The 27352-nt window shown below is 37.3% G+C and overlaps 1 protein-coding gene across 1 annotated transcript; it reads left to right on the top strand.

Annotated features, from left to right (window-relative positions):
• The first annotated feature begins 43 nt into the window (after window positions 1-43).
• On the top strand, window positions 44-26934 carry LOC123654721 (rapamycin-insensitive companion of mTOR). Its single transcript, XM_045590606.1, has 24 exons — window positions 44-268; window positions 414-690; window positions 944-1075; window positions 8065-8297; window positions 8408-8630; window positions 9495-9648; window positions 10568-10672; window positions 10763-10888; window positions 10961-11605; window positions 11904-12092; window positions 12170-12378; window positions 12454-12844; window positions 13662-13885; window positions 17082-17265; window positions 18483-18747; window positions 18833-19385; window positions 19948-20060; window positions 20417-20507; window positions 20582-20731; window positions 21170-21322; window positions 22181-22314; window positions 22973-23260; window positions 23507-23613; window positions 26680-26934. Exons 1-24 carry the CDS (start codon window positions 232-234, stop codon window positions 26932-26934), a joined length of 5238 nt encoding a protein of 1745 aa, XP_045446562.1. The 5' UTR covers window positions 44-231.
• The last annotated feature ends 418 nt before the right edge of the window (window positions 26935-27352 follow it).

The following is a 27352-nucleotide window of genomic DNA, read 5'->3' as shown; positions in this document are numbered from 1 at the left end:
CGGATTGCAAAAAAAAAAATGACAACATGAAAACCACAGACTTAAAAACTTCAATTGTCAAAATTACAATGCGTCTCATGATAACAGTAATAAGAAACGCATTTTTCATTTGACTCAAGATTCTTTTTAATGTAATTTAGATGTTATAGATGTTTTTATTGTTTTTACTTCAATATCATCACGTCTTTACCTGTCGCAGTCATTAGTATTTCGTTATAAAAAAATGTTATAATGGCTACTTTTGAAAATAGGTTGAGTCGTAGAAAAGGTAAATATTTTTTTATAGGGTTTTTTTTTGAGTTCGCTTACGTCTACATATTGTGATAAAATAAAAGTGTATCCTATTGTATATGGATGTGCGATTTACAACAATGATGAATGTAAATGTATATGAAGAATCAATAACATTGCAGGTAAACATGGTGGCAATACGTATAGGTTAGACACTAAAAATAAAACACCTGAACAAAATATAATAGAAATTATACAAGGTCTGTATTTAAAAAAACCATTCCACAATGATACTTCACCCACCAACAAAAGTTTCCCTTCAGAGTTTAGACTGGGCAGGCTGACACAAAAAAGTAGTTCTGACAGTTATAGATGGTCATACCTAGATGCATTAGTCACCTTACTTAATAAGGAAGACAGGAGTAAACTTGGATTTACGTCTGACGAATTAATGACATGGTAAGAACACATTACATATATGTTTGTTAAGTAGTAGTATAAGTATAGGTGTATATTAAATTGTAAGTTCAAACTTTACCAAAAAAAGTGCTTTCGCTTTTTGCTTAAATTCTACTTTTTCTCAAATAAATAAGTTATTTTAATAATATTAATAATGTCAATAAAATGAATACATATATAAGTAATTTTACTTATGCCTTATGGAGTTTAATTATATATAATGTTTATACGTGCTTGTATTTTTTTATTTTAGCATCCGTATAAGTCTTGTCGATGAATCAATGGTCATAAGAGCTGCAGCTCTAAGAGTTTTACGATATTTAATAAAGACAGAGAGTGATGTTGCTACCTTCAACAATTTGAAACTGCCGTATCTGGTTATGAGGTACTTTTTGTATTATTTCTCTAATATTATTCAATTTAGCTTTTATCTCAATCACACCAATCAATCTCCTTTGCATCTTTTCTATCAACATAACATTGGTGAAATCACCTGTGCTTCACTGGCAAAAAAGCCATTAAGCCTATTAATTGAGTTTTTTAATTTTTCACTACATTGTTTTATATCGTTTTGGCTACTATGTTATATACAGTGGGTTTAAAAAGTATTCCTACATGGAGGCTTTTAACAAAATAAAAATGGAGTATTTATGGAATAGTCCAAAATTTAAAAAAAATGATTATCTTTTTTATGACTAACCTGAAACAAAAAATAATACAGTGCAACCTTAATATAACGTACCTCAATATAACGACATTCTCGATTTCACTAATTCTTCGTAATCCCCTTGAATTCTCCATAAGAATCAATATAAAATATACCTTTACATTGCGAACATTTTTTGCAAACAACCTCTTTATAACGAATTTTCAACTATCAAGAAAAAGTATAAATACCTCTAATTAACCCATTCGCTGCGGCGGACGCCTATCGGCGTTTTTTGATTTGACATTGAGGTGCGAAGGACGCCCATCGGCGTTTTTTTTCAATTCCTTTTATCTTGGCGAAAACAAGTCACAAAAAATTATACTTGCAATATAGGCACATTTTTTAAAAAATACAACAAGGTACTGCTCGCCGTTTCCGAATATTTGTTTGAAAAATAACTTTTTGAAACATGCGTATTCCATCCTAGGTGCGTAAGACGCCTAACGGCGTCTTCCAGGAGTTAACAACCTTTGATTCTAAATAAATACCTATTATGTTTTTTTTGCAATATTTCCTAAATGTATTTAGTTAATATTATTTTTTCTGTAATAGAGGTAGTTATAAGTACTGCTTCTCCTCCGCCGCTTACGCGCCCAAACGCGTACGGTTATTCATATTGTGACATTCTTTAACGAAATGAAAAGAGACCTGGCAAAAGAAGTAATAACGATAAAAATGATTTTAGAGTCAATTCGAAACTTCGAACATTCGTGAAGACCGTGAGTCTTACTTTATTCGCGATTTTACTATAAGCCGAAATCCTTGGACGTTTTATTTATTAACTTAACTAATTATGAACTTTATTAATTTAACTTACACATATTTAGATAAGTTAAAGCTTATTTTACAATATAAAGGATAAATTAGATCAATTATAGAATCAGTCCTGTTTTAATGAGAATAAATTACTCAGTCTATTGTATCAATCACTTAATTAGTTATCCTTTGACAACACTAGTCAACAAAATTTAACGTGTTTGGAAACAAATAAACATGTATGAATTCATCTACTCATTTTTATATAAATTATTATAAATATTTACGAAGTTAAAATTTTAACGAGTTGAAACTTGTCCGTTCTATATAATGTCGACGAATTGGATCAATTATTTCAACAAAAATTGGTTTTATACTAATTTTCATGTTAACGAAGATCTCTATAAAAAAGGTCTGTAAATAAATAATAATAAAATTATAAAAGTAATTAAAAGGTTTGCAACCTCTGATATTAATTTATAATGATAATTTAGCCGTTGTTATCAGTTGAAACTAAAATATATTAGACTGTAGTTTAAAAGTGAAGTATAATTATATAATTAAAATATTATAATTACTATTTATCGCCATAGTCTCCAAAATTTCACAATCCATCTCATAAACAACAAAAACTTCACAAAAAAATCCTAATTAATGTTAATTTATTTTTTACATCAAACACGATCGTTAATGTACCACACGTTTGGCGTATTTGTAGTTTTTTTCTAAGATTTTAGCGCTAAAATGATCATTTTTATTGCACAATGCTGAAAACGCCGATCGGCGTCACATATTATCCTAATGAGGTGCGGAGGACGCCCATCGGCGTTCGCGACGAAAACCTTCCCGCACCTGGCTAATAAGCGTAATTTTTATCGCCGCAGGGAATGGGTTAACGAATTTTGTCAACCCAAAACTTTTATATTAAGTTCCCACGAATGTATGACTCTTAATCTCATAATATGTGATTCTTGTCTCAACATGTTTCAACACGCTTTTGTTCATAAAACAATCATTGTTGTTTGATGGAAAGTAATGTAAACACTTCTGCTCGTCACTATTGTAAAAGATTTAAGTTAAAATGGCTCAGAAACGAAAAAAGTGTTCCTTATCGGTCGCAGAAAAGCAAAACATCATTAATTTACAGATTTTTTTTACATTTACAGATTTTTTGCATTTAATTTTGATTATTAATGCAGGAAAAAAATTTCGTTACCTACCTAACTGTTTTTAAATAGAAAATACATGCAATAATTTAATAAAAATAAGTTATCATTTATTAGTAGAAGCTGTTCGCTATAACAAGAGTATGTAATGTTGAGATGAATAAAACTATTTTTTTACCTCTTTATAGCGAATTTTAGACCAACCTAACCTCAACATAACAAACCTCAGTTCAACGAATTACTTGATATAACGAATATTTCCTTGTTCCCCTCCGATTTGTTATATCGAGGTTGCACTGTAATAAATGTAAATATTTCGATTTCATCATTACAGCCTATACAGTCCACTGCTGGACATAGGCCTCCACAAGTTGACGCCAAAAATAACGTGAACTCATGTGTTTTGCCCATAGTCACCACGCTGGGCAGGCGGGTTGGTGACCGCAGGGCTGGCTTTGTCGCACCGAAGACGCTGCTGCCCGTCTTCGGCCTGTGTATTTCAAAGCCAGCAGTTGGATGGTTATCCCGCCATCGGTCGGCTTCTTAAGTTCCAAGGTGGTTGTGGAACCTTGTTATCCCTTAGTCGCCTCTTACGACCCCCACGGGAAGAGAGGGGGTGGTCTAAGTTCTTTAGTGCCGTAGCCACACAGCACAAAAAAATGTAATAAATGTAAATATTTCGATTTGCAATACCAAAAATAAGAAAAGAAAAAGATTTGGGAAACTATAAAAAGTATTCATACACAGACATTGTTCCTGAATAAAATTGGCTAATATTTTGTGGAATATTCTTTCGCATTGATTACTGCCTGTAGTCTTTGTGGGATCGAATCGATAAGATTTTTCGTGTCGGCAGATGAAATATCTTCTCATTTTTTCATGAAAATAATGATGAATTCAGTGTATTTTGAACCCTGTATATCCCTGATTGAATTTTCTTAAATACCACAATGTTTGATAGGATTCAGGTCCGTTAATTGGGGGAGAGTGCAATTTGCCAGGTACTCTGCACAACGGCCAATTTTTAGTATTATAAGCCGTGTGCTTTGGGTCCTGTTAAAACACATAATCCATTTCCATGCCCAAGTTTTTCCACATTCACTGATAATTGCTTTTTTTTTTTTGAAATGGCCTTTAAATCCCGTACTACTATTTACTGTATTGCTCTTAGTTTCTACATCTGCCACAGATGGACCCGGCACGCGGACGGTGAATTCATGGAATGCTAAGGAGTTTGCCTCTAATGACCTGTAATTTTCCGACATCTCCAGCATTCCAAAACATGACTAAGCCACCATTGTATTTCACAGTCACAGAATCAAATTATTTGGATTCAGTTAACAGTTTTTCCTTCAAAAATATTGAATCTACTTCCGAAAATACGACACTGTTCAAAAAATTGCTGTCTTTATTTACGTATCCACATATTTTTTAGCAAATTCGAGTCGTTTTTGCAATTAGTCTTGTTGATGAAAAACTTATTTCCTCATGACCCAGTCGTGAAATACATTCTTCCGCAAGATATTTCTAATTGTTCTAATTGAAACTTATGTTTCGATCTTGCATTGTCACAGCATTCATCGGAACAGATTATATAGAAATTTTTTTTTACTAAACGCACAACGATTGTTTTGATGTGTATGTAAAACACTCATCGTTCCTAAAGAACTGCCTTTAAATGTTGAAATGCCATTATAATTTTGAGTCTAAGGATTCCAAATTATCATGGAATTTAGGGCAATTTATAATCTCTAAAACTTACCATAAATCATAATCCAGGGAATTGAGGTCGAGACTAGATGACGGCCAGTCTTTAGCTCTGGTGAAGTCCGGAACATTGCTTTCTTACCAAGATTGGGTGGATCGAGCTTTATGACCCGGCGCCGAGTCTTGCTGAAAGGACTTCTTGCTTATTGAACATGGTGTTGTTAAGGGGCTTAACTACTGATGTTTTGATACCTTTTTCTCAAAAATATGGCTCAGTAACTCCTTTATAACTAACACCCCACCAAACCATGACTGAAGTCAGATAATGCCCACGTTGTACTCTACTAATTGGAAAGCTTCCTTAGAGCTTTGAGTATAAATATGGTCATCTTGTTTGTTAAAATATTGCAATTGTAAATTTTTTTTATCTGTATACAAAATTTTCTGTGACCTCCCTTTGTGTACTCCTTAAGTAGTTGTTTTGATTTTACCACAGTATTCTTTTTTAAATTATCAGTTAAGAAATGACTAGTGCGTCTCTTATAGCCTCCAAGTCATCTTTTAAAATAGACGACATGGTTCTATGTGCTATTTTCATCTCCCGAGATAAAATCTTTTGCTTTCGGACAGGATTTCTTCGAATTTTTCTTCGAATTGACGCCGCGTTGGCGCAACGGTTACAGCCATGGATTGTACCTGTTGCGCTGGCGGTTGCAGGTTCGATCCCAGCACCATGACAAACATTTTTACTGGCCATACAGGTGTTTGTCGTGGTCTGGGTGTTTGTGCAGTCCTTGTGGGTCTCCCCACCGTGCCTCGGAGAGCACGTTAAGCCGTCGGTCCCGGTTGTATCATGTACACCTGATAGCGATCGTTACTCATAGTAAGGAATATATCCACCAACCCGCATTGGAGCAGCGTGGTGGATTAAGCTCAGATCCTTCTCCTACATGGGGAAAGAAGCCTATGACCAGTAGTGGGATATTACAGGCTGAAGCGTTCTTCGAATTCTTTCCCTTACTGCTTTGATCACCTTTTTCGTACGAACACTACGTGGACGGCCAGATCTTTTAGTGTCACAAACAGAGGAGGTTACATTGTACATAATAAGTAGCTATTATTAAGTTTTTATTATCACCCCACCCATCCATTTTAATATCACAAAATATTTTACAATGTACTGGCGCAAAAATGAGAAAAAACAAAGAAAAATCAAATAAAAATGACAAATTCCAACTTCAAATATAATATTTTGTTTATTTTCAATTGTAATAATATATGTATCTATTATGTATTAGGCGGGCGGAGTGACATTCAGTATAATAATAAAAGCCTTATATTATTTCTTACAAGAAAAAAATTTTAAAGTTATAAATCAAACCTAAGGCTAAAATATATTACATGCTAGTTTGTAAGAACCCCTCCGCGGGTGAAGGCCTCCTCCAAGGAATTCCAGCTTTCCCTGTCCTTAACCGTTTGCAACCATCCTGTGCCCGCTACTTTTGTAATGTCATCAGTCCATCTAGTGAGCGGTCTTCCTCTGTGTCGTTTGCCACTTGGGCCTCTCCACCGTGTCACCCTTAGGGTCCAACGCTCATTTGACAATCTTGCTACATGCCCCGCCCATTTCCATTTTTGCTTTAGAGCATGTTCTACTGCATCGGTAGCTCTTGTTATGCTTCTTATCTCAGTGTGTCTTATCTTGTCAATTTTTCTGATCTTGAGCATGCTGCGTTCTAGACCACGGTGACAAGTTCTAATTTTTCTTTTTGTTGTGTCTGTGTATTTCCAAGTTTGGCAGGCATACGTTAGACACGGTATAAGACAGCTCGACATGATTTTAGTTTTAAGTTCGACTGGCATATTACTTTTGAAAATGTCTTTTCTCTTTCTTTTCGAAGATGTTAAACATTTAAAATGCAGGGACATAACGGTTTCCATAACACAGTTCCGCTACCACCTTGGAACTTAATAAGCCGACTGATGGCGGGATAACCATCCAACAGCTGGCTTTGAAATACACAGGCCGAAGACGGGCAGCAGCGTTTTCGGTGCGACAAAACCAGCCCTGCGGTCACAAACCCGTCTGCCCAGCGTGGTGACTAGTAATTAATACACACGGTTCCAAACTGGAATAGTATTTTTTGTCCTGTGCTCGATCTTATAACTATTTCCAGCGATCGAACTCTCTTCGCGTAACAGGTAAGTAGTGAGGTGGAGAGAAAACGTGCATTTTATTTTCACCATAAATGTATTTTGAAGGATCTAATGAAATTACTCTTAACAAAGGAGTCATAACATCACCTACAATCTGAGGATCGATAATGTCGCAATATAGAAATAGCTGAGATGGTAACCCTAAGTGTAAATTAGCAGGACACTTTTATGGGCCAAATTGATGAGTTCACGCCATTTTTCGTCCGAACTTTTGGAGGCCTATGTCCAGCAGTGGACTGTATTAGGCTGAAATGATAAATGACATAAAAGCTGTGAAAGACATTCTATAGTATATTATTAGTATCAGCATTTCACCCGTGCGAAGCCGGGGCGGGTTGCTAGTGTAATAATAAAATTAATCTTTAAATGATTTTTGATTTTCAATTATTATTTTGAATGAAACATAAATTCATAAAAATAAATAAATTCCGTTGCACATTATGATTAAAAGTGCTATGCCTAATGACTAAATATCTCAAATGCTGCGTTAATAACTGAATCTGGCATTTTATTTGATACCATATTCTCATTTCAGCAACACACGTTGTTGACCTAATCATGAATACTAAAGACACCCAGTAATCTGATAGTAGTACTGATTTATCGTTTACTATTGCAAAATCTTATTATTAATTTGAGTGATGGTTGTGTCTAGTGGATTTATTAGATAGATTAGTGAGTTTTTTCTTTTTACTTTTAGTTACGTAAGTTAAAGAGTAAAAGGTACCTTCGCATCAACTATGTCATTAACAATTCAAAAGTGTGTTTGTCTTAATTGAATAACGAAATTCTCTATTTAGATTTATTTTTCTTACATAGATCTATGGATTTGATGCTTCATAATGAAGAAGAACGTGCACAAGCATTGAAAGTTGTTCGACGGGTAATTGCTGTAGTTGGTGCTAATGACCAAAGCCAAAGACGTCATCGTGCCGCGTACATAGATCCTGGTTTGCTACGTTGCCTCGTAGCCGTCGCCCGGGCTGGCAGTTCGGGCGATGGAACCAGCAATAGGTTATCGAGACCTGCAATTGCTACTTTAGCGGAAATATGTAAGTATAAAAATAGTAAAACTGCGTTTGTTTTCTTAAGAAATTTAAGAAATATATTTTTTGTTATTTTATTTTATTAAAAAATTAATATTGATGTTATGTTTTTGCAGGTGTGTTAAACCCAGATCTTTTCATATCATGTGGTGGGGTAACTGCAGTAACGAGGCAATTGGCAGAATGTGCCACGCCACGTATGGCAGAAGCATTGTGTGGCGTTTTATTACATACCCTTAACGATCCAAAATCACGCAGTGCAGCTAGAATTGACTTAACGTGTCTAAATTCGCCATACTGTGATTTTCAATATAAACCAGCCGGAACAGATACTAGCAGGTGAATTTACTTAGATAGTCTCAGGTGTTTGAAGACGGTCCGGCACAGTCCTCACAGCATTATTTGTTTTATAGGCTATATCATAATGATATATTTTGTTATGCTTTAGGAATATATAGGATTTAATCCTATATATTGAAGATGATGGTAAATTGAAGTAGCATCGAAGTATTGTGTTCCTGTGGCTAGTAGGGTAGTTAGAGCTCCAGAGTTGGAGCTAAGGTCAATACTTCTGGTATCAGGCGTACTGTACGCTTTTTTTGCCACCTTCGTAGTTTAAAATAATTGTGTTTGCTCGCAAACGTAACAGTCGAAAAAATATTAAAATAAATACGCATTATTAAGAATAACTCAAAAAATACTTGTCAGATCTCGATCAAATTTAAATGAAACCACATGAAAGTCTTTTTCGAATATCAAAAAGAACCATCAAAATCGGTGCAACCAGTAAACGTTATTAGGTGACATGCATAAAAAATATCGTCGAATTGAAAACTTCCTCCCTTTTTTGAAATCGGTTATAAATATGCCGCTGGGTTGGGTAATTTAAAATAAATTTTTACTGGACTTTTTTTCGACGGTTGACATTTGTGGTTAGCCTTATACTAGCCACATGTTCCTTAATATAAAAATTAAATACGAAATAATTTGTTTGTGGTCTCCGTATTTAAACCAAAAAAAAAAAAAAAAAAAAAAATATATATATATATATATATATATATATATATATATATATATATATATATATATTTTTTTTTTTTGATTCGGTAAATAAAAGTATGGGGGGCCATATTATCATTAAAAAAAAAGCAAATAATTACCTTTTTTTTTTAAAGTAATTAAAAACCGTGTGTCGCGGCGCAGGGACGAGCGCGAGATGCGGTTCACGTGCAGCCAGCTGGCGCTGCTGTGCGTGCTGCGCAGCTGGCCGGGCCTGCTGCACTTCTGCCACCCGCGCGCCGCCGGCGGCCTGCGCGCGCTCGTGGCCGCGCTGCACCTGCCGCGCCTCGAGGTCCGAGTGAGTACCCGCCGCCCATTGGTAACGGGACGCAGGCAACCGCTCCGCTCTAGTGGTGCGACTGACTTGACTGAAACACAATACAATACAAATATACTTTATTGTACAACCAAAAACAATAAAAATAACATAAAAGAAAAAGAAACAAGCGAGAAATAATAATAATAACACAACCTAAAATAAAATAAACACCGGCGTTTTGCGGGTTCGATTCGTGCTCGCGGTGGATATTGGTATTTGTACATATATTTCTTTCCGGTTTGAGTTTCTTACTTCGAGTTGTTGTGGGTACCTCGATACCTCGGAGAGCACGTTAAATCCCGGTTGTTATCATAAATACCTGATAGCGATAAGTACTCATAGTAGGTAACATATCCGCCAACCCGCAGTGGAGCAGCGTGTTAGATTAAGCTCTAATCCTCCTCCTGCATGGAGAAAGAGACCTATGCACATTGTAGGATGTTACAGGCTGAATGCGTATGTGCATTAATCACGCGAAGCTGGAAAGGGATCAGGATGCTTAATTAAAAATAAAAATGTAATCTAACTGTACTTAAAGTTAACGTTCTTAAAATTTAAATTTGCTTTGATAAAAATTTATATATCCGTTATTTTGGGGAGGGTTTTTTTTTGGATCGTAGCGGAACCCATTTTATGAGTGATATCCAGGACGCTCGGGTAGGCAGTCCAGCAAACGTCGCCAATCCCCAAGGGAGGTAGAGGGTCGCGTTCAATTTGCTGCCTTTCAATATAATTGCGAGATACGACCGCTCTTGTGCGTGTAGTAGCCTAAAATATCGCCGATTTGCGGGTTATTTTCGTTATTTATGCGACTGATAAATGCAAAATAACTTTCAAAGCTGTGTCTTTCTGTCTGTTTGTTTTTTAATATATATAAATGTTTTCTGTTTTATCATAGAAAGCTATATTGGATTTGCTATATGAATTAGTCGGTCTACCACAACCCGACTGGACCGATGAAATATCCGTTGCATTGGATGCCGTCGATCCAGCCGATTTTCAAGTAAGCATTATATAAGTGTTTTATTTTTATTGCGTTAATATTTTTATTGCGTTAATATTTGTATTCGTAACGCTTGATAAATGTATGCAGGACTCCTGGCGGCTGAATGAAGGTTTCGTGGCAGCCGAAGGTACTGCAATTTTACCCCACCTAGGTGCTACCGGTCCGGACATAATTGAAAATCATCTCGCACTTTTACTGCAGTGTTTTCTGGAGGTTAGCTTGCACCGTACATATTTATTTATTTTTGTGAAAAATAATAAATCTAACTGTAGCACTTAATTTCAGGTCGGACTCCTCGACGGGTTAGCCGAAGTGATAGTGACGAGCGATACGTTCATATCGGTGCGAGCGACCGTGCTGCTCGGGCAACTGCTACACCTCATACACTTGTACCTGCCTCCTCAAATATGCAGCGTGACCCCCGCTCTACCGTCATTAATATCGCAGGCGTCGGCCGGCAAGCCGCAAGCTCTAGCCGCGGTGGCCGCTTTGCGTCGCCTACACTCGACGCTCGAAGCTCGCCCGGCCACTAACAGCCTGTTCCTGGACCACATCGTGCAGTACTGCAGCGGCGCCTTCCTGACGCGACGGGAGGACTCCAAGAGTCGCAAGGAGAAGGACAACGCCGACATCGCCAACACCTGTTCCGACCAGTGCGACGACGACGGGAAGCTCCCAGAGTCGGACGACGAGGCGGAGCCAAAACGTCACAGCGTGGGATCGCGAGCGGAAGTGCGATCGCGCAACGAGAGCGCGCTCGTCAAGAGCAAGAGTGTTAGCTCGCGCGCCGGCGTCGTGGGCAAGGTGAAGTCGGCAAAGTTCTTCAACCTCTTCGAACGTGACAGCGACGCCATGCTGCGATCATCCTTCGTCATGCAGAACAAGGACGGCAACACTTGGAACTGGGAGGTCATCCGGACCATACTCAAGGTGCGCTCGGGCCCGTTGCGGGCCCGGTGAACGATCTAATGTGTTGCGAAGATTTCGTTTACAATGAACGACAACTAACCCCTTCATAAGGATCTGACCATCAAATTTGTTTGGAGCATGATGATTTTATAATTTGTTTAAAAACTTATCAAGTAAATCTAAAAAACCTGTACAATTTAATAAACAAACTATGATAAACAGATAATGATAAACAGTTTGTTCGTTTAAAGAGTGCTCTGCAATTGCGATTTGAATCGAATATTTTATTATAATAATTAATATAAGTTTATATTTTTAGGAAAACGATAGCAAACCCTTGTTGAACTTAAACGATAGTGGACATAAAGCTTGGGCTAGTCGGATTATTAATTATTTAAAACCGTCTTCGAATAAGTACTCGCACACCGACCTATCTACTACTGGTAACGGACAATCTGCCACACGAGCTGGCTGTCAATTAATAAGGAAGCTCCTGCGTCAAAATGATGTGAGTCCAGTACTTTTCTTGTAATAAATGTTTCAACATAAATTTTACTTAAAGCATTTTGCAATATTTATTTTCAGGCAGATTCTCTAAGACTTCTAGAAGATTTATTTATCGACGTGAGTCGACAAATCGAGGCAATTGAAACCGGTCATAAAGCCCACGAATGTCTGTTCAGTCCACAACATATGTGCAATACTATGTGTCAAATGTACTTTCTGTTTATAGGACAACTATGTCATACGCATGCAGGACTAAGGCTTTTTAAACAGACAAAACTATATGAAAAGTAATTATTATTTTGTTTTTTTTTTTTATTCCTATTCTATGGTAAAGTTGTTTTTACACTTATTTTTCATTGCAGTCTTCTCGAGCTGTCAACAAAGACTCATCATAGCTGTTATGTTAAATTAGTTATTTCGAGTTTAGATTATACATTAGATGCCAGTCCACGAGATATTCTTGCCAAAACCCTAACATGCAGTATATCGGCGTCAAGATTATACGCCACACAATTCCTAAATGTACTTCTACGGGCCTCGCGTAAATCAAGAGACTTAATTAGAAAAAAAGCTAAATTAAAAAATAATGTACATGAGCAATGGAAGTTCGATCATAAAGATGATTCAGATATGACAAATGGATTAGATATGGATAGTTGGATTCTTCAAATGTTAGTTGGACAAGTCAAAGATGAATCTAAAGCAGTTGTAAAATGCGCCTTGACCATTTTAGAAGAAGCCTACAGTGTACCAGTAAGTCTGACATAAGCTAATTTTTATAACATGTATCTAATCATTACACTTATCCTCATTAATATTACACACCTTTATTATGTTTTTTTATCGTCACTTTGCGTTGTGTAACTTCGATTTCTTATGGCAGAAACAGACTTATTGTCACTCATGTTTACATGACGTTTTTTTTCAATGCCTATGTACGTTAACAGCCGTAAAAAGTAACGTATCTCAATAAAAATACATTTAAAAGAAGAAATTAATATAGAACATGGTTTTAACGCTGAGCATCGATATAAAATGATTTATTGATGTACTGTTAGTAATAAATGCACATAACGTGTTGTTTGTCGTATGAAGATAGTAATAAATTCGCACGTGGAGGACTATATTAAATGAATTATTGTTTATCTTAGCTAAACTTGAAGGCAACGATGCATGGTATAAATTACAGTTTTCTTCACGATGTTAAGGCTGGCAACTGACAACTGTAGAAAATATTGGTAAATCGTTTCACTTGAAAACATTAGATCGTGATATAATACGAGTAGCGCCATTAAGTGATAAATTAGGACAAGTTGCCTACTTCGAATTCATTACAATCCTTTTTGTGAGTGTACTGAGTGTTATTCACTTGAATGTCGATACATAAAGTAGTACTCTTCCTTAATTTGTCATTTTCAAAATGCTTAAGATCTCATTAAAACCATCATCAGATTAAAATACTGTTTCAACTGGTAACAAGTGAACGTTATTGTTTACTTTCATAACGTTGGATTTTTATTAATCTCATATCTTCTTCCAAGATTGAAAAAATACTTTATGTATATTGCAGATCTACTTTGAGAAGCTAATGACCATAAAGGACTCTCTCGGTCATAATTGTCGTATCGACAGATCGGCTGACCCCGCGACGTTGGATTTTTCCACGGTCGGCGATCGCGGGTACATTTTGTGGTTAGGGCTCGAAGTAGCCGCTGCCGCGCAAACCGCGGATGCGACCTCAATCTCATTCGTCAAGAAACATGTAGACTTCTGGAACAAATCATACAATTACAGGTAATATAAAATATCTGGTACAGTTTGTTGTGTTTCGAATTTTCGAATTAACTACGTAATTGCTTACTGAGTTTAAGCTATTTTTGTGTATAAATTTAATGAAAACTAGTATTTTTCAAATATTGCATAGAAAATGATAAATGAATTTTTCTATTATAGTCAGTAAATTGAGATAAAATATTTTAAGTTTTTTAATAAATTACCAATAGCATCTTTAAACCGAATTATAACCAGTAAATACGCATTGATATCAATAAAAAAGGCACTAAAATTTAGCCTTGAGGTGGTATTCCGCAGAGTATATAATATTTTGGTACATAAAACAAAGTTAAAAACCGAGCTAGATGTATCAATATTACCTATTATAATTAAATCGTTAAATTGTATGTAAATCAGTGTCTGAAGCTTTAAGTCTATGCATACATCTAAAACTGTTTTCGTTCAGTAAACATTATTATTTACCTTATTAACGATTCAATTGTAGCCGATGATGTATTTAAATTTTTACAAAAACCATATTGCTGTTGAAACGGGAGATTTATATAATTAACATAAATATTTAGACAAACGTAAATAATTCTCTCAAACGCTTTTCATAAAGCTGGGAAAAATTATATGGATAGTTCAGGATTAGATTTAGATTATCTTTTATGTACGGGTTTAGTTTAGGAATGAATGAATTTATCCTAGGGCCAAAAGTGTCACGGCCCGGAGCGACATTCTGCGAGAAAAATATATAAGTATTATATAAAAATTATACGGAATAGGCGGCTTAAGAAAAGGTCATCCGAAAGGTGGCAAATTTTACTGGCCTGGGGCGCTGATTCTTAAAATACGCCACTGAGTTTAGCTTTACTTTACCTAGGATTACTTTAGCTTTTCATTTAAGGATTAACTTGATCTATCTAGAAACGCATTATCTTTCATACATTTCATTATTCATGGGCTCAATGTTTCGCTAACAATATTATTAATGTATTTTGATCTTACATTTTTTGCACCCGATTTGGAATTGTTATTAACTAGGTCGCTAATGATTGTTTAAACTTTTACTTTGTAAAAAAATAACACCACTGCCTACAAGTCCTACAACCTTGACTTGACTTTTTATCACATTGGTTAATTTTTCAAAATGTAATCAGATTATATCTGTATTTAAAGAATATTCTGATAATTTCAATATATTTTGCACAAAAAAAACACGTATTCTTTGGGTATGGGGGTCTAAAACCTCACCACATATAACCAATTAGTGGGTTACAAAGTTGCTAAAAACATGACGTGTTTAATGAACGAGCTCTAAAGGCTACATTCATAGATCAAGTAAAAAGAATAGATAACGCACTTAGAACAAAAAAGTGAAGCCACTTTTTTAAATATGTGTGAGTGAGTGAAGTGTTGACACTTTATAAAAAAAGTCCCTGAAATTTTAATTATTTAATTTAATGGGATTAAACACAATTAATTTAATATAGGTAAAATGGGTATGCGAAAATAAAAATCTGTTTATAGTTTTAAATATATTTACTCCTTTTTTGCTTCAAATTGTTAAATAAATCTATTGCAGCCATGTTTTGCTTTAATGAATTATATAAATCAGTTTCAATGAAAATTGCGTTTTTAAGTAATTGATGATTCCTCTGAAGGGCAAGTTCCTGTTTTAAAGACGTCTAACTCTTTGCTGTAATGATTTAATTTTTTTACATTTTTTTTTTTTTTAAATAAAGTTCCTGTTTTTTTAACTTTTCTCTTAGTTTATGTTTTCTAAGTGTATCAAAGATTGAATCTTGGTTAACGACTAATTTAAGACTCATCCGGTAGGTCCTAGAACAAAAAATTCAACATTAAAATACCTAGTAGTAAGTAGTAGTATATACGTGATGGTACTCTGCGAAGTCCACGTTTTGTACCGTACATGTCAGCTTTATCAAAATGGTTTGAACAAACCACACTAGATGAGGATGGCTGTCGTTGTAGTTCATTTCAGCTCAGTCACACAGCAGCTACCTATTCTATCTATCTCCTATTAAAATATTCGTTGGAAACCTAAAATCATGATATTTAGTAGTATAATATGAATAGTTAATTCACAAATTTAAACAGACACAAACCAGTTAAAAATTCATATTGACTTCAATTTAAATAAAACATAAAATCACACGATAAAAAAAAAACACAATAATGATGTCCACTTTCTACTTAATTATTTTTCTATGATTGCCTACAATTTACTTACCCGCATTTTGGGCTAATGGAAATAAAAATTACTGGTAACACTCCCTCGGTACGTCATTTCGGGACATCGAAATTATAAGTTCCGAATAACCTCAATATTATTTTGGAATATCAAGAAATATAAAGTTTTGTATGTATTTACGTGTGAAACGATATTTCTTAAGACTTTTTGTTCACTTTGGTATTGTTTTGCACCATTTAATTATAAAAGAACGGCATTTTATAGGCAAAGTTACTGTACGAGGCCTCGTGAGATACTAACGAAAATGAGCGTAGTTTGATGCATATGTGTGCGTGAGCGCGTGTGTTTACTTGAAGGAGCCGAGTTTTGTGGCTTCACTAACAACAAAGGCCGCGCATTATCTACTTTTTTTTACTTCATCTATGGCTACATTACACTTTGATTTGTGCGAGTGCAGCTGTTTATCAATTGCGAGTGCGAGTCCTTAGTGCTAGTTGTGTCCAATACTGTCTAGCTCCTACGCTTAGTAAAATTCAGTCGTTAGCGTCGAACAGCAACGAATAAAAACAAGCGCGCTTGCTATTACAAGAAATACAAAAAAAAAAAAAAAATAATAAAACGTGGTAGTGTACGAAACTGAGGACTTGTCGAACTTTTGAGAAGAAGAAATATACTTTATTGTGCATATTACAAGCTAACATAACATACATCTTTAAAAAATAAAATTTGCAAAACAATATTATGCACAAAGGCTAGGCTATCGCTAGGTAAGCGATTTCTTCCAGACAACCTTGGGGTAGAGGAGATTTTAAAATAAAAAGAGTAGGGTTATCAAAAGGCTATACAGAAAATTAAAAACAAAGTAGATCCTACAATCTAATAATACAATAAGATATTAATTAATTAGATAATTAGGTTGTTTCCTTAATTAGATATTTAGGTCGTTTCCACTAAGTAAGTAGTCAGCGAGCGCTGCACTGTACCTTACCGCCGGCGCAGGTACGTGCGGCTGGTGGAGGCGGTGGCGCACGAGACGCTGACGCTGGCGGAGGGCGGGCGGCGCGGGCGCGCGGCGCGGCGCTCGGCGCGGCCGCCGCCGCACGCGCTCGCCGCGCTCGCCGCCTGCGCGCCCGCGCCCTTCGCGCGCGCGCTGCTCGCCGCCGCGCTGCCGCACCACTACAAGGTACCGCGGCTCGCTCGCGCTTGCTACACCGGCGACTTTACTTACCTACAGCTCATAACTATTAAATATAGCCAATAGCAGGTTTCCATTTAACATGGTTCAGTTGGTTAAAAAAATCGCTTTTTTTTCCTTTTTTTTTCCTTTATATATACAAGGTCATACACACACACATATATATATATATATATATATATATATATATATATATATGTCCGGGAATAACTCCGTCGTTTATGAACCGATTTTAATAATTCTTTTTTTGTTGAAAAAAAGATATCCCTAGTTTGGTACTATGATAAGGAAACCAGGATCTGATAATGGAATCCCAGAGAAATCGAAGGGAAACTCGATAATCCGCATAACTTTTTACTGGGTGTATCGATTTTAATAATTTTTAATTTAATCGAAAGCCGATATTTATCATGTGGTCACATTTAAATTTCATAGCGATCTGATGACAAATTTTGGAGTAATCTTTGATAATGCGTATTTACTTGACTATTTTTTCGTCTACCTACGTTGTATTACTTGTCGATATAATTGAAGTCGGGTTTTCTTCGTTTGCCTGCAAACACGATTATCTCAATAACACTTGCGGGCGTAGGTTTACTTACTTTACCGATACGAATCGTCAATTTATGTTTGAATTTTACAGTTCTACTATTTTAGTAGTCTAGTTAGTGCTTCTTCGGTGCGACAAAGCTACGCATGCCATGCTTTCATCTACTCACCTGTCCAGCGTGGTGACTATGGGCAACACACATGAGTTTACGCCATTTTTGGCGCAGACTTGTGGAGAGCTATGCCCAGCAGTGGACTTCGATAGGCTGAAGCAACTATTTTAGTTAGTTATACGATTTTTGAATATTACGGTAATCGTTTAACGTCACAACACTAGTTTTACTTAATAACATTCGATACTTTAGATCTTTGTAGACAAAAAACCATAAGTTTGAACGTCGGTCCTATTTTTGTGCATGTAGGTTTAAGAAATAATTTATAGCTAGTTTTTCTTGAAAGTAATAAAAAGTTAGCTAATTTGTAGTGTATTAAGTAAAACAAATAATGTGATTGTAGCTTATGAATTCTTAAAATTCATTCTAATGTATAAACTCGAATGAGCAATAATATAATCGGCATTCTGTGTTGTGTTTTTGCGATGTATGTATAATCTTGTCAAAACTTTTAGTTACCTTTTTGTCGTACATTCACGATAGATTTTACAAAAGAAGAAATGCGTGACTGAGCAAGAAATAGCCGACTTAAAAGCGTCTTTGTGGGCGGTCGGAAACACGGCGATCAGTCCGCAAGGCCTGCAGCAGTTGATGAACTTGAGTAACGGGTTTCTTGAGGATGCGGTTCCAGTTCACATCGTGAGACTCGCCAAGTACAGTCCCGTGTACTCTGTACGAGCTACTGCTTTCTACGTTCTCGGTCTAATAGGGAGCACCTACGATGGCGCTAACTTACTGGCTGACTTAGGTAAAATTACTCTTTTTTTGTTAATTAGTGAAAATTATTTTGCATTAAGTATGTGATAACTTTTCTTTTTCTATTTAAATTAAAGGTTGGTACTGTGTGAGACATACTAGACACGATCAGTTCCCAGTTATTCCTGACGAGAACATTGCTCAAATGATGGACCTCAACGACACCGGTAATGTTTATGTGACGTCCCCCGATCGACGATTTTTCGACATCGATTTAAGCGAACACTCCGATCACACCGATCAGAGTACCGCCGAAAGCCAACATTCTGATACGTCAAAATTAAATAAAACCGTCGGTTCGATTTCTATAGAACAAAATAAAGATCAAGACGTGGTTGATTACAAGATAAATGTTCTCGAGCGATGTGAAACCGATAAGAGGAAATCTCATACTTTACCAACGCAGGGTTCAAGTTCGCACGAACGTTCGCTCACCGAATCGCGAACTGTGGATATTTTGAGAGACTGTTCGAATTACGAACGCGGTCCTTACAGGTTGCATGTAGAAAACAGATATGTTAGAAATTACTCGCTCGACCATTCTCACGAGGGTCGCGAGAGACACACCAGTGAATCTAGTACTAGTGGGGTGAGCAGTTGCGATTCATTTCTCGGAAAATATGTGATTCCGTAAGTATTACGTATTTGTGATGCTATTCATTACAATACGATTATTTTTTTCCGTAATAAAAAATAAAATTTCCCTTGACCCCTACATACTAGTAAATGCTTGTTGTTATTACATTATATTGTTAGCATTCTATCGCTTTATTATGATTGAGGGCACAAAAACTGTATATTTTGTAATCTGTGAATTTACTCCTTTTTATAATTTCCCGGAATTCGTTGAAGGAATGCGTTGAAAGGTTAGACTAGGAGCTTTTTAATGAATGTATTTTTTATTTTTTATTTTATGTCAGTAGATCGGCAAACAAGCGTACGGCTCACCTGATGGTAAGCGATTACCGTAGCTTATAGACGCCTGCAACACCAGAAGCATCGCAAGCGCGTTGCCGACCCAATCCCCCCAGGAGCTCTGGTCACCTTACTCACCGACAGGAAGACAATACTGCTTAAAAAACAGTATTTGTGTGAGTGTATGTATAAACAACAGGCGTGTTTTTGAATTTGGATACGGTCTAAATATGTCGGGAGCCGACAGCACGCGGCCCTAACCTGCACGTGCCCACAGCGAGCGCGCGGCCCGCCTGAGCCCCATCCCCAGCTCGTCCAGCCTGCACGGCGCGCGCCCGCCCGCCGCGCCGCGCGCGCGCCCCGACGTGCGCCGCCGCCCCTCCGCCTCCAGTGAGTGCCCATCGCGCATCGCACTTCACATCACATCGTATCGCCGCCCTTATTTTTTTTTTTTTTTTTTTTACGTGGGGAAAATCCATCATGGATACCCTCTAGCGCGGGGGCGCCAGAGGGTTATGTCAGACTCCTACTGACTAAAAACCACCACGTGTTAGCAGTCATCCGCCTGGGTGGGGCGAGAGGGGTCACGCTAGCATTCGCCACCTAATCGTATCGCCGACCTCACCTAACCTATAGTAGTCGTTGAACATCGAGAACGTTACATTTCAAGCGAAACCGACAAGACATTTCCGAAAATATATGTATATTTTTGATGATAGTGATTATTCTCTTTTTTTCGTCGTCAGGTTTTACGACTCCCGATGTTGCCAGTTCACCGCCGACTCAGATGGATCTAAGAGGATACGTTACCCTGCAGACTCTAAATAGACATAGAAGGTAGTTTATAAACCTTTTTTTTTTGTAAATCTTAACCGATTTTAATGTAAAATTTTGTTCGATGATATTTATAGGCCGCATCATGTTTCGGAAAGCGATGCAATGGGAGCGAGCGATGTCGAAGTATTAAGTTGGTTACCCTATGACTCCAATCAACGTGCAAAGCCATTCTCGTCACTCCGTGAAAGAGCAAAGTCTTTCCGAGAGAGGATGACGAAAATGAGGTAAGTTCACTAAATTTGAAATAGGAACAGCAAATATATCTTGCTAGAAATTTCGGAGCAACCCGACTGGAAAAGAGAACCTTACAGAATATCGCAGCCAAATAATACTTCACTCAAGTAGTTTTGCGTTCCTCTTGTGATTAAGCAAAAGTTTCTGAGTCGACGCCATGCTGTGCGCCAATATCTGAACGTGGAAAAAAAAGCAATAAAAATACTGCAAGTATATACAATTACAGTAAAATACTCACTTATAACTGAAATGCTTTTACTTAAATTACTGAGGTATGGCACAGCAGGATATATTCTGCTCAAAATCTGGAGCAGCCCAACTGGGCAACCTTACAGAAGTGTACATCTAAATAATACTGGCCTCAAGCAGTGTCGTGTTCCCGTGTTAATTTTGTGAAGCACTTTATTTAAATTCGTGCGTCCACCCAGCCTGCTGGAGCACGACTGGCGGCCGCTGGCGCCGGGCGAGGGCGGCCAGCGCTCCGCCCCGCCCCGCGCGCCGCCCCGCTCCGCGCCCGCGCCCCGCTCTCTGCGTTACATGGGGATCTGCTTGCCAAAGAATCTCGTCGACCTGTTCCCCTGGTGAGCTGATTATATATAGATCATCATGACTAATTAGATATAACCGAGTAAAAAATAGATTTTTAATAGTTTGGCTTATCTATTTGTTTGTTAGTGAACGCATCGTGACAGAATTTTGATTAGCAAGTAGTTTATTATAAGAAGTGATTGAAACTACTTTGAATTTACTAAGAAAGTACCTACCTGTTGTACAGAACAGTTAATATTTTATAGTAACTATTTTTTCTATTTTCGACGTAACATTAATACTCAGAATTTTTGTCCGTTTATGAACACAGGTACAAGAAAATATTAAGCCTACGACAAAATGACAAAAAAAGTTTTAATACTTTGTCGACACATTTGTCGTTTTCGTCAAATTTAATAGTTTAATAGTATAGAGGAAATTTTATCAAACAAATTAAGTACATTATATACATATATTAAAAACATGCAAATAGAAATGGAGAAATTACATCTGCTACAAGACATATTAAATCAGTTCTTAATGTGTAGTACCATCCAACTTAAAAATAGATTCATTCATGTGGGATGAAAATAAATGTAAATCCTATATTTAAACGCGCCATGCATAATCTTGAAATAGAAATACGGCGCCATCTACCGGATATCTGTGCAACTTAAATGCTATACCGCCATTTTTATATAACTAAATGATAAATAATACACATTTAATTTGCAATAACAAATATTGAGATCAATAATTGAGATAAAAACTACCCTATCTCCCAAGTTGGACCAAATTACAGATGCTTACAAAATTAGATAAAAATTGGTTCAGTAGTTTCGGAATATATCGCTAACATACATCGCAATACGAAATTTTATCTATATAAGACTTACCTATATTTACTCCAGTGAAATTGAAGAAAAAGGAACAGACGGAGGTGAAGACAAGAGTGGAAATAGGCTTAAGGCCTATTTAGGTGAATGTACATCTCTAGAGGATCGTTCACGTACTCCCGATAACTATAACATAAACTTCTACAAAAGTGAGTAAATTATTATTTAATGAAATTTATCTAAAAAAACTGTGAAAGTGCTGTGTGGCTACGGCACTAAAGAATTTAGCCACCCCCTCTCTTCCCGTGGGTGTCGTAAGAGGCGACTAAGGGATAACAAGGTTCCACAACCACCTTGGAACTTAAGAAGCCGACCGATGGCGGGATAACCATCCAACAGCTGGCTTTGAAATACACAGGCCGAAGACGGGCAGCAGCGTCTTCGGTGCGACAAAGCCAGTACTGCGGTCACCAACCCGCCTGCCCAGCGTGGTGACTATGGGCAAAACACATGAGTTCACGTTATTTTTGGCGTAAACTTGTGGAGGCCTATGTCCAGCAGTGGACTGTATAGGCTGTAATGATGATGATGATCTAAAGAAACAACAACAAAAATAAGCTAATAACTAAACGATATTTAAAATAAGTATCTCTTAAGCATGTGAAATAGGTTATGAAATTTGTACGAAGTTATGATATATTCCTATATAAAGACTGCCTATGTGTTGGTTTTTTATAATTATATATATATATATATATATATATATATATATATATATATATATATATATATATATATATATATTTATATATATATATATATATATAATTGATAAGAGGTTTATAAAACATCCGCTCTCATGGGTAGCCACGAACGTCCGCACCGCAACGTCGAGTACCTCGACGCTGGTCACGACGGCGCCCGTTACGAATACGCCCGAACCGAAAGCTCGGACGGAAACCCCGGCGAAGCCGTCCAGGGACAAGAGCGACGGGGCAGCGCGGCGGCCGGACGGCGACAGTAGCCGGGCGGAGCGACCGGAACGACCGGAGCGCCCGGACGACGGCGTGTGGCGCCACGCACGCGACCACTGCCTCGCCTGCGTGCGCACGCGCCCGCCCTCCTCGCATGAGCTCAGGGAGGCGTTCTTTGCCGGTAATGCTCCGTTAACCTTACAAATAGATAATCTTTCATAGTCCGTTTGTTTTGTTACAATAAGGCCTTTTTTAATAAACGTGTACATAATAATTTTAGAGACTTAGTGACAAATCACCACCTTACTAACGAACACGATAATTTACAACAAAAAAAAGTCTCAAAAAATAGCGAACAGAACTGAAACTTGTGCCTTAGTCAATTCATTCGTTAGGTCATTTGCTTAACGCGCTTGTCGTTCTTCAGAGCCGGCAACCGAAGAGGTGGGGGGCGAGGTGGGCGCGGCGGGCGGCGCGCAGGCGCAGCTGCTGCGGCACGTGCTGTTCATGGCCAACCCCATACACCTCAAGCAGGTCAGTCTTATCGACATACTTAACGTACACACACGGTAGTTCCTCGCTAAGGTCAAAAATTTAATATATGTGTTTTGGTTTTAACAGCAGATTGAAATACACTATTTTTAATAAATACATAACACGTTGTGTGTGTTGCGTACACATGTTACACTGAGATTAGGGATTGGTATCGAGGTTGGAGCAGGGTTACTGCTAATTGCACCAAATGGACTACTCATAGATAGTCACTGTTACGCATACGTTACACCATAAATAATGCACATTGAACTGTCAGTATTTCATATGACATGTTTAATGATGTAGGATTCCAGAACCTTACCAGACCTTTCTTATTTTTAACCGACTTCCAAAAAAGGAGGAGGTTATCAATTCGATGTTTTTTTTTTATTTTTATTTTTTTTATGTATGTTACATCAGAACTTGATCGTGTGGACCGATTTCGACAAATTTTTTTTTAATGGAAAGATGGTGTGTTTCAATTGGTCCCATTTAAATTTATTTGAGATCTAACAACTACTTTTCGAGTTATATCTAATAATGCGTTTTTACTTGACGCTTTTTTGATCGACCTACGTTGTATTATACCGCATAACTTTCTACTGGATGTACCGATTTTGATAATTCTTTTTTTGTTGGAAAGGAGATATCCCTAGTTTAGTACCATGATAAGGAAACCAGGACCTGATGATGGGATCCCAGAGAAATCGAGGGAAACTCGAAAATCCGCATAACTTTTTACCTGGTGTACCGATTTTAATAATTTTTAATTTAATCGAAAGCTGATGTTTGTCATGTGGTCACATAAATTATATAAATTTTATCGAGATCTGATAACTACTTTTTGAGTAATCTTTGATAACGCGTAGTTACTTGACTATTTTTTCGTCGATCTACGTTGTATTACTCGTCGATGTAATTGAAGTCGGTCTTTTTTTCGTTTGCGAGCAAACACAATTATTTAAAGGACATAATATATATAATAAAGTAGTTTTTTGTTAAATTAGCTGTTAATATGTATGTATATACAGGGTGACTGGTGAATTAGTATCAATATTTGAGGACGTGTTATTTGAGGATCATATATGACGAAAAAAAATTACATATAAAATAAATATTCATAAACTTCTAAGTAAAGTTAACCAACAGTTATCTCGCTAATTACGCGTCGTCTGGACGCCCTAGCTGCGCAGTCGTCACGAAGCAGGTGTGTAGGTATAGGTACATTTAGTTATCGCGCGGTCGTTTACCTACGTCCAAACACCGCCAAGTGTTAACAGGGTAGCAGGCTACTTTTGATAAACCAGTATGATCCAATCCCCCTTCATACTTTAATTTTAGCTTAGGACAGGCAAAAATACCAAAATAAGATTAGGCCGACCCCTTCCCCTTGATAAATATTCCCCTTGATAATTTGATAAATATTAATTTATTACGTAAGAATCTAAACGAAAAAATGAATACACGTTTGATTTGTTTCAATGTTTATTTTTATTTGTACTTTAGGTAGGTACTAATAATTTTTATTTTTTGGTAGTAATAAACTTTGGTTTTAATTATGATCTTTACCGACATAAGATTTTCAGTCCAGAAGCTTAACAAAAAAAAACTACATATTCAACTACAATATTAAAATTTATCAACGAAATAACGAATGTTGTTTACGAAAGCAAATGACAACTAGTCGGCACTCGCGCGGTTGTCCGCGATTTTTCAAGGTATTTTCACTTTGCGCATTTTTGTAATTTTACCTAAGAACTATCGAGACTAAAGACATGATCGACCGCCTCTCCCCCTAAATCGTCTTACGTAATAAATGAACCAACCATACTTAATGTCTTTTACATGATATAACACGAACGGGTCACTTTTAAGTACACTGCATTTGTGTATTGATAAGCCATACCTAATTACTTATGACAGGTCACATTCACACGAGACATATTAGGTATACGCGTAAGATCGATCACTAGGCGCGCGCGCATTGAAAGATGGACGTACTTCAGCGTACAAACCTTATGGCGGCGCTCGCCCAACTGACCTAGTGACCTACTAATCGAATTTAGGGGGGAATTAGAATTGGCGGGGGTTGCGGCGGGCGGCGGCAAGCGGCACGGTACAAGGCCAAGGCCGCACGCGCCGCCATTATGGCTGAAAATTAATGTGTCTACATTTCATTTATTTCAATTGAAATGTGTGGGAATATTGTCAAAAATTAAGTACCTATTTTTTTTACATAATTCGAATGAGAATCATGTACCGAGTATCCTCTGTAAATATTGATAGTAATTCACCAGTCACGCTGTATATATGTAATATGTACGTAAACATCGTATGAATTAGCTATTTTATATTACGTATTATATTAATAGAATATTGTAAAAAATTAATGATATGCTGTTTATATTTTGTTAATCAGAAAATAAGGAAGGTCTATTGTCTGGGATCTTGTACTATAACGCGCTACGAGGTCGAAATTTAATTAGCCGATTGTCTCTTTAAAGATCGATGTGCATTATATTTATGGGCGAGTACTGAACGTAGATATTGAATACTTCAGACGACTGGTGGCCAGCTGAGAGCAAGTCGTAAATTTGTATTCTCTTCTATCGTCTAGTTACTTCTTTTAAATTAAATAAAAATATCAGATTAAAATATTTTTAAAATAAACATTTTTACGTCAGTTTTCTTAACAAAAAACATATTAATAAATATTTGGTAAAGTCAGAAGGCTTTGTAAATTTAGAATCTATCCTCTAAGTGAAGTGTACGTTAGATATTTAAAAAATTGTCTCGCTTGGGACCCTAAGGTTTTTTTTTTAAAAAGAAACTCTAATATTTAAGCTCTAACGCTCCTTCTCGGTATGAGAAAATTTCTCTGCCAAACCTAACTGAGCTCACTGAGGTAGGGCACAGTGGGAAATGTCCTGCTCAAAATCTGGAGCAGCCCGACTGGACAAGTACCTGAGCTCACAAAAGAGTACAGCTAAATAATAGAGTCGTAAAGCCACTGCCCGTCACGCGCCGGGGCCCGCGTGGCGGCTCGCTGAGTGTGCGCGTGCGCAGGCCCGCGGCGCGCTGCTGGCGCTGAAGGCGCGCCGGCCCGAGCTGTTCCGCAGCGCGTGCGTGTACTCCGACGTGTGCGCGCTGCTGGCGCGCGACGGCTACCTGCTGTGCGCGCGCCGCATGCTGCACGAGCTGTTCCTCGACGCCGACTTCGCGTGCTTCCTGCGCGAGCCCGCCGCCGTGCTGGCGCGCCACGCCGCCGCCCCCGCCCCCGCCGCCCCCGCCTCGCCGCCCGCCCTCGAAACGACGCACTAGTATTTATATTTATTTATCGGTTTTATTACTGTGCCGTTACGGTACGTTAGGGTTGGTTCGCGCTAAAATAACGGTCACGGTTCGTTCCCGATTTGGCAAAATATTCATAGTTTAGAGACAAAATAATTGTTATTACTGATGGTCGCATTTCGACAATATATGTCGTAGCTTGCCACAGTTGAACGATAGCGAGAATCGTGCAATTATTTTTGTCATATCGTAATTGAAATGTGTCCCGCGATGGACGGAGTACCCGTGATCGATATTATAGTGTAGATCGACATTAAAAAAATAGCTTAAGCTAATGATTGTTATGAGATTCTAAGAATGAGCTATCTACGTTAAAAATATGTTAGTGCTCTTATATTACCCAGTTAATAAGAAAGGTTCCCTTTTTTATTGTATTGCCGGTTGATTT

This window comes from Melitaea cinxia, chromosome 6, assembly GCF_905220565.1.
Source record: "Melitaea cinxia chromosome 6, ilMelCinx1.1, whole genome shotgun sequence".
Taxonomy (NCBI): Eukaryota; Metazoa; Arthropoda; class Insecta; order Lepidoptera; family Nymphalidae; genus Melitaea; species Melitaea cinxia.
This window is presented reverse-complemented; position numbering and strand designations above follow the sequence as displayed.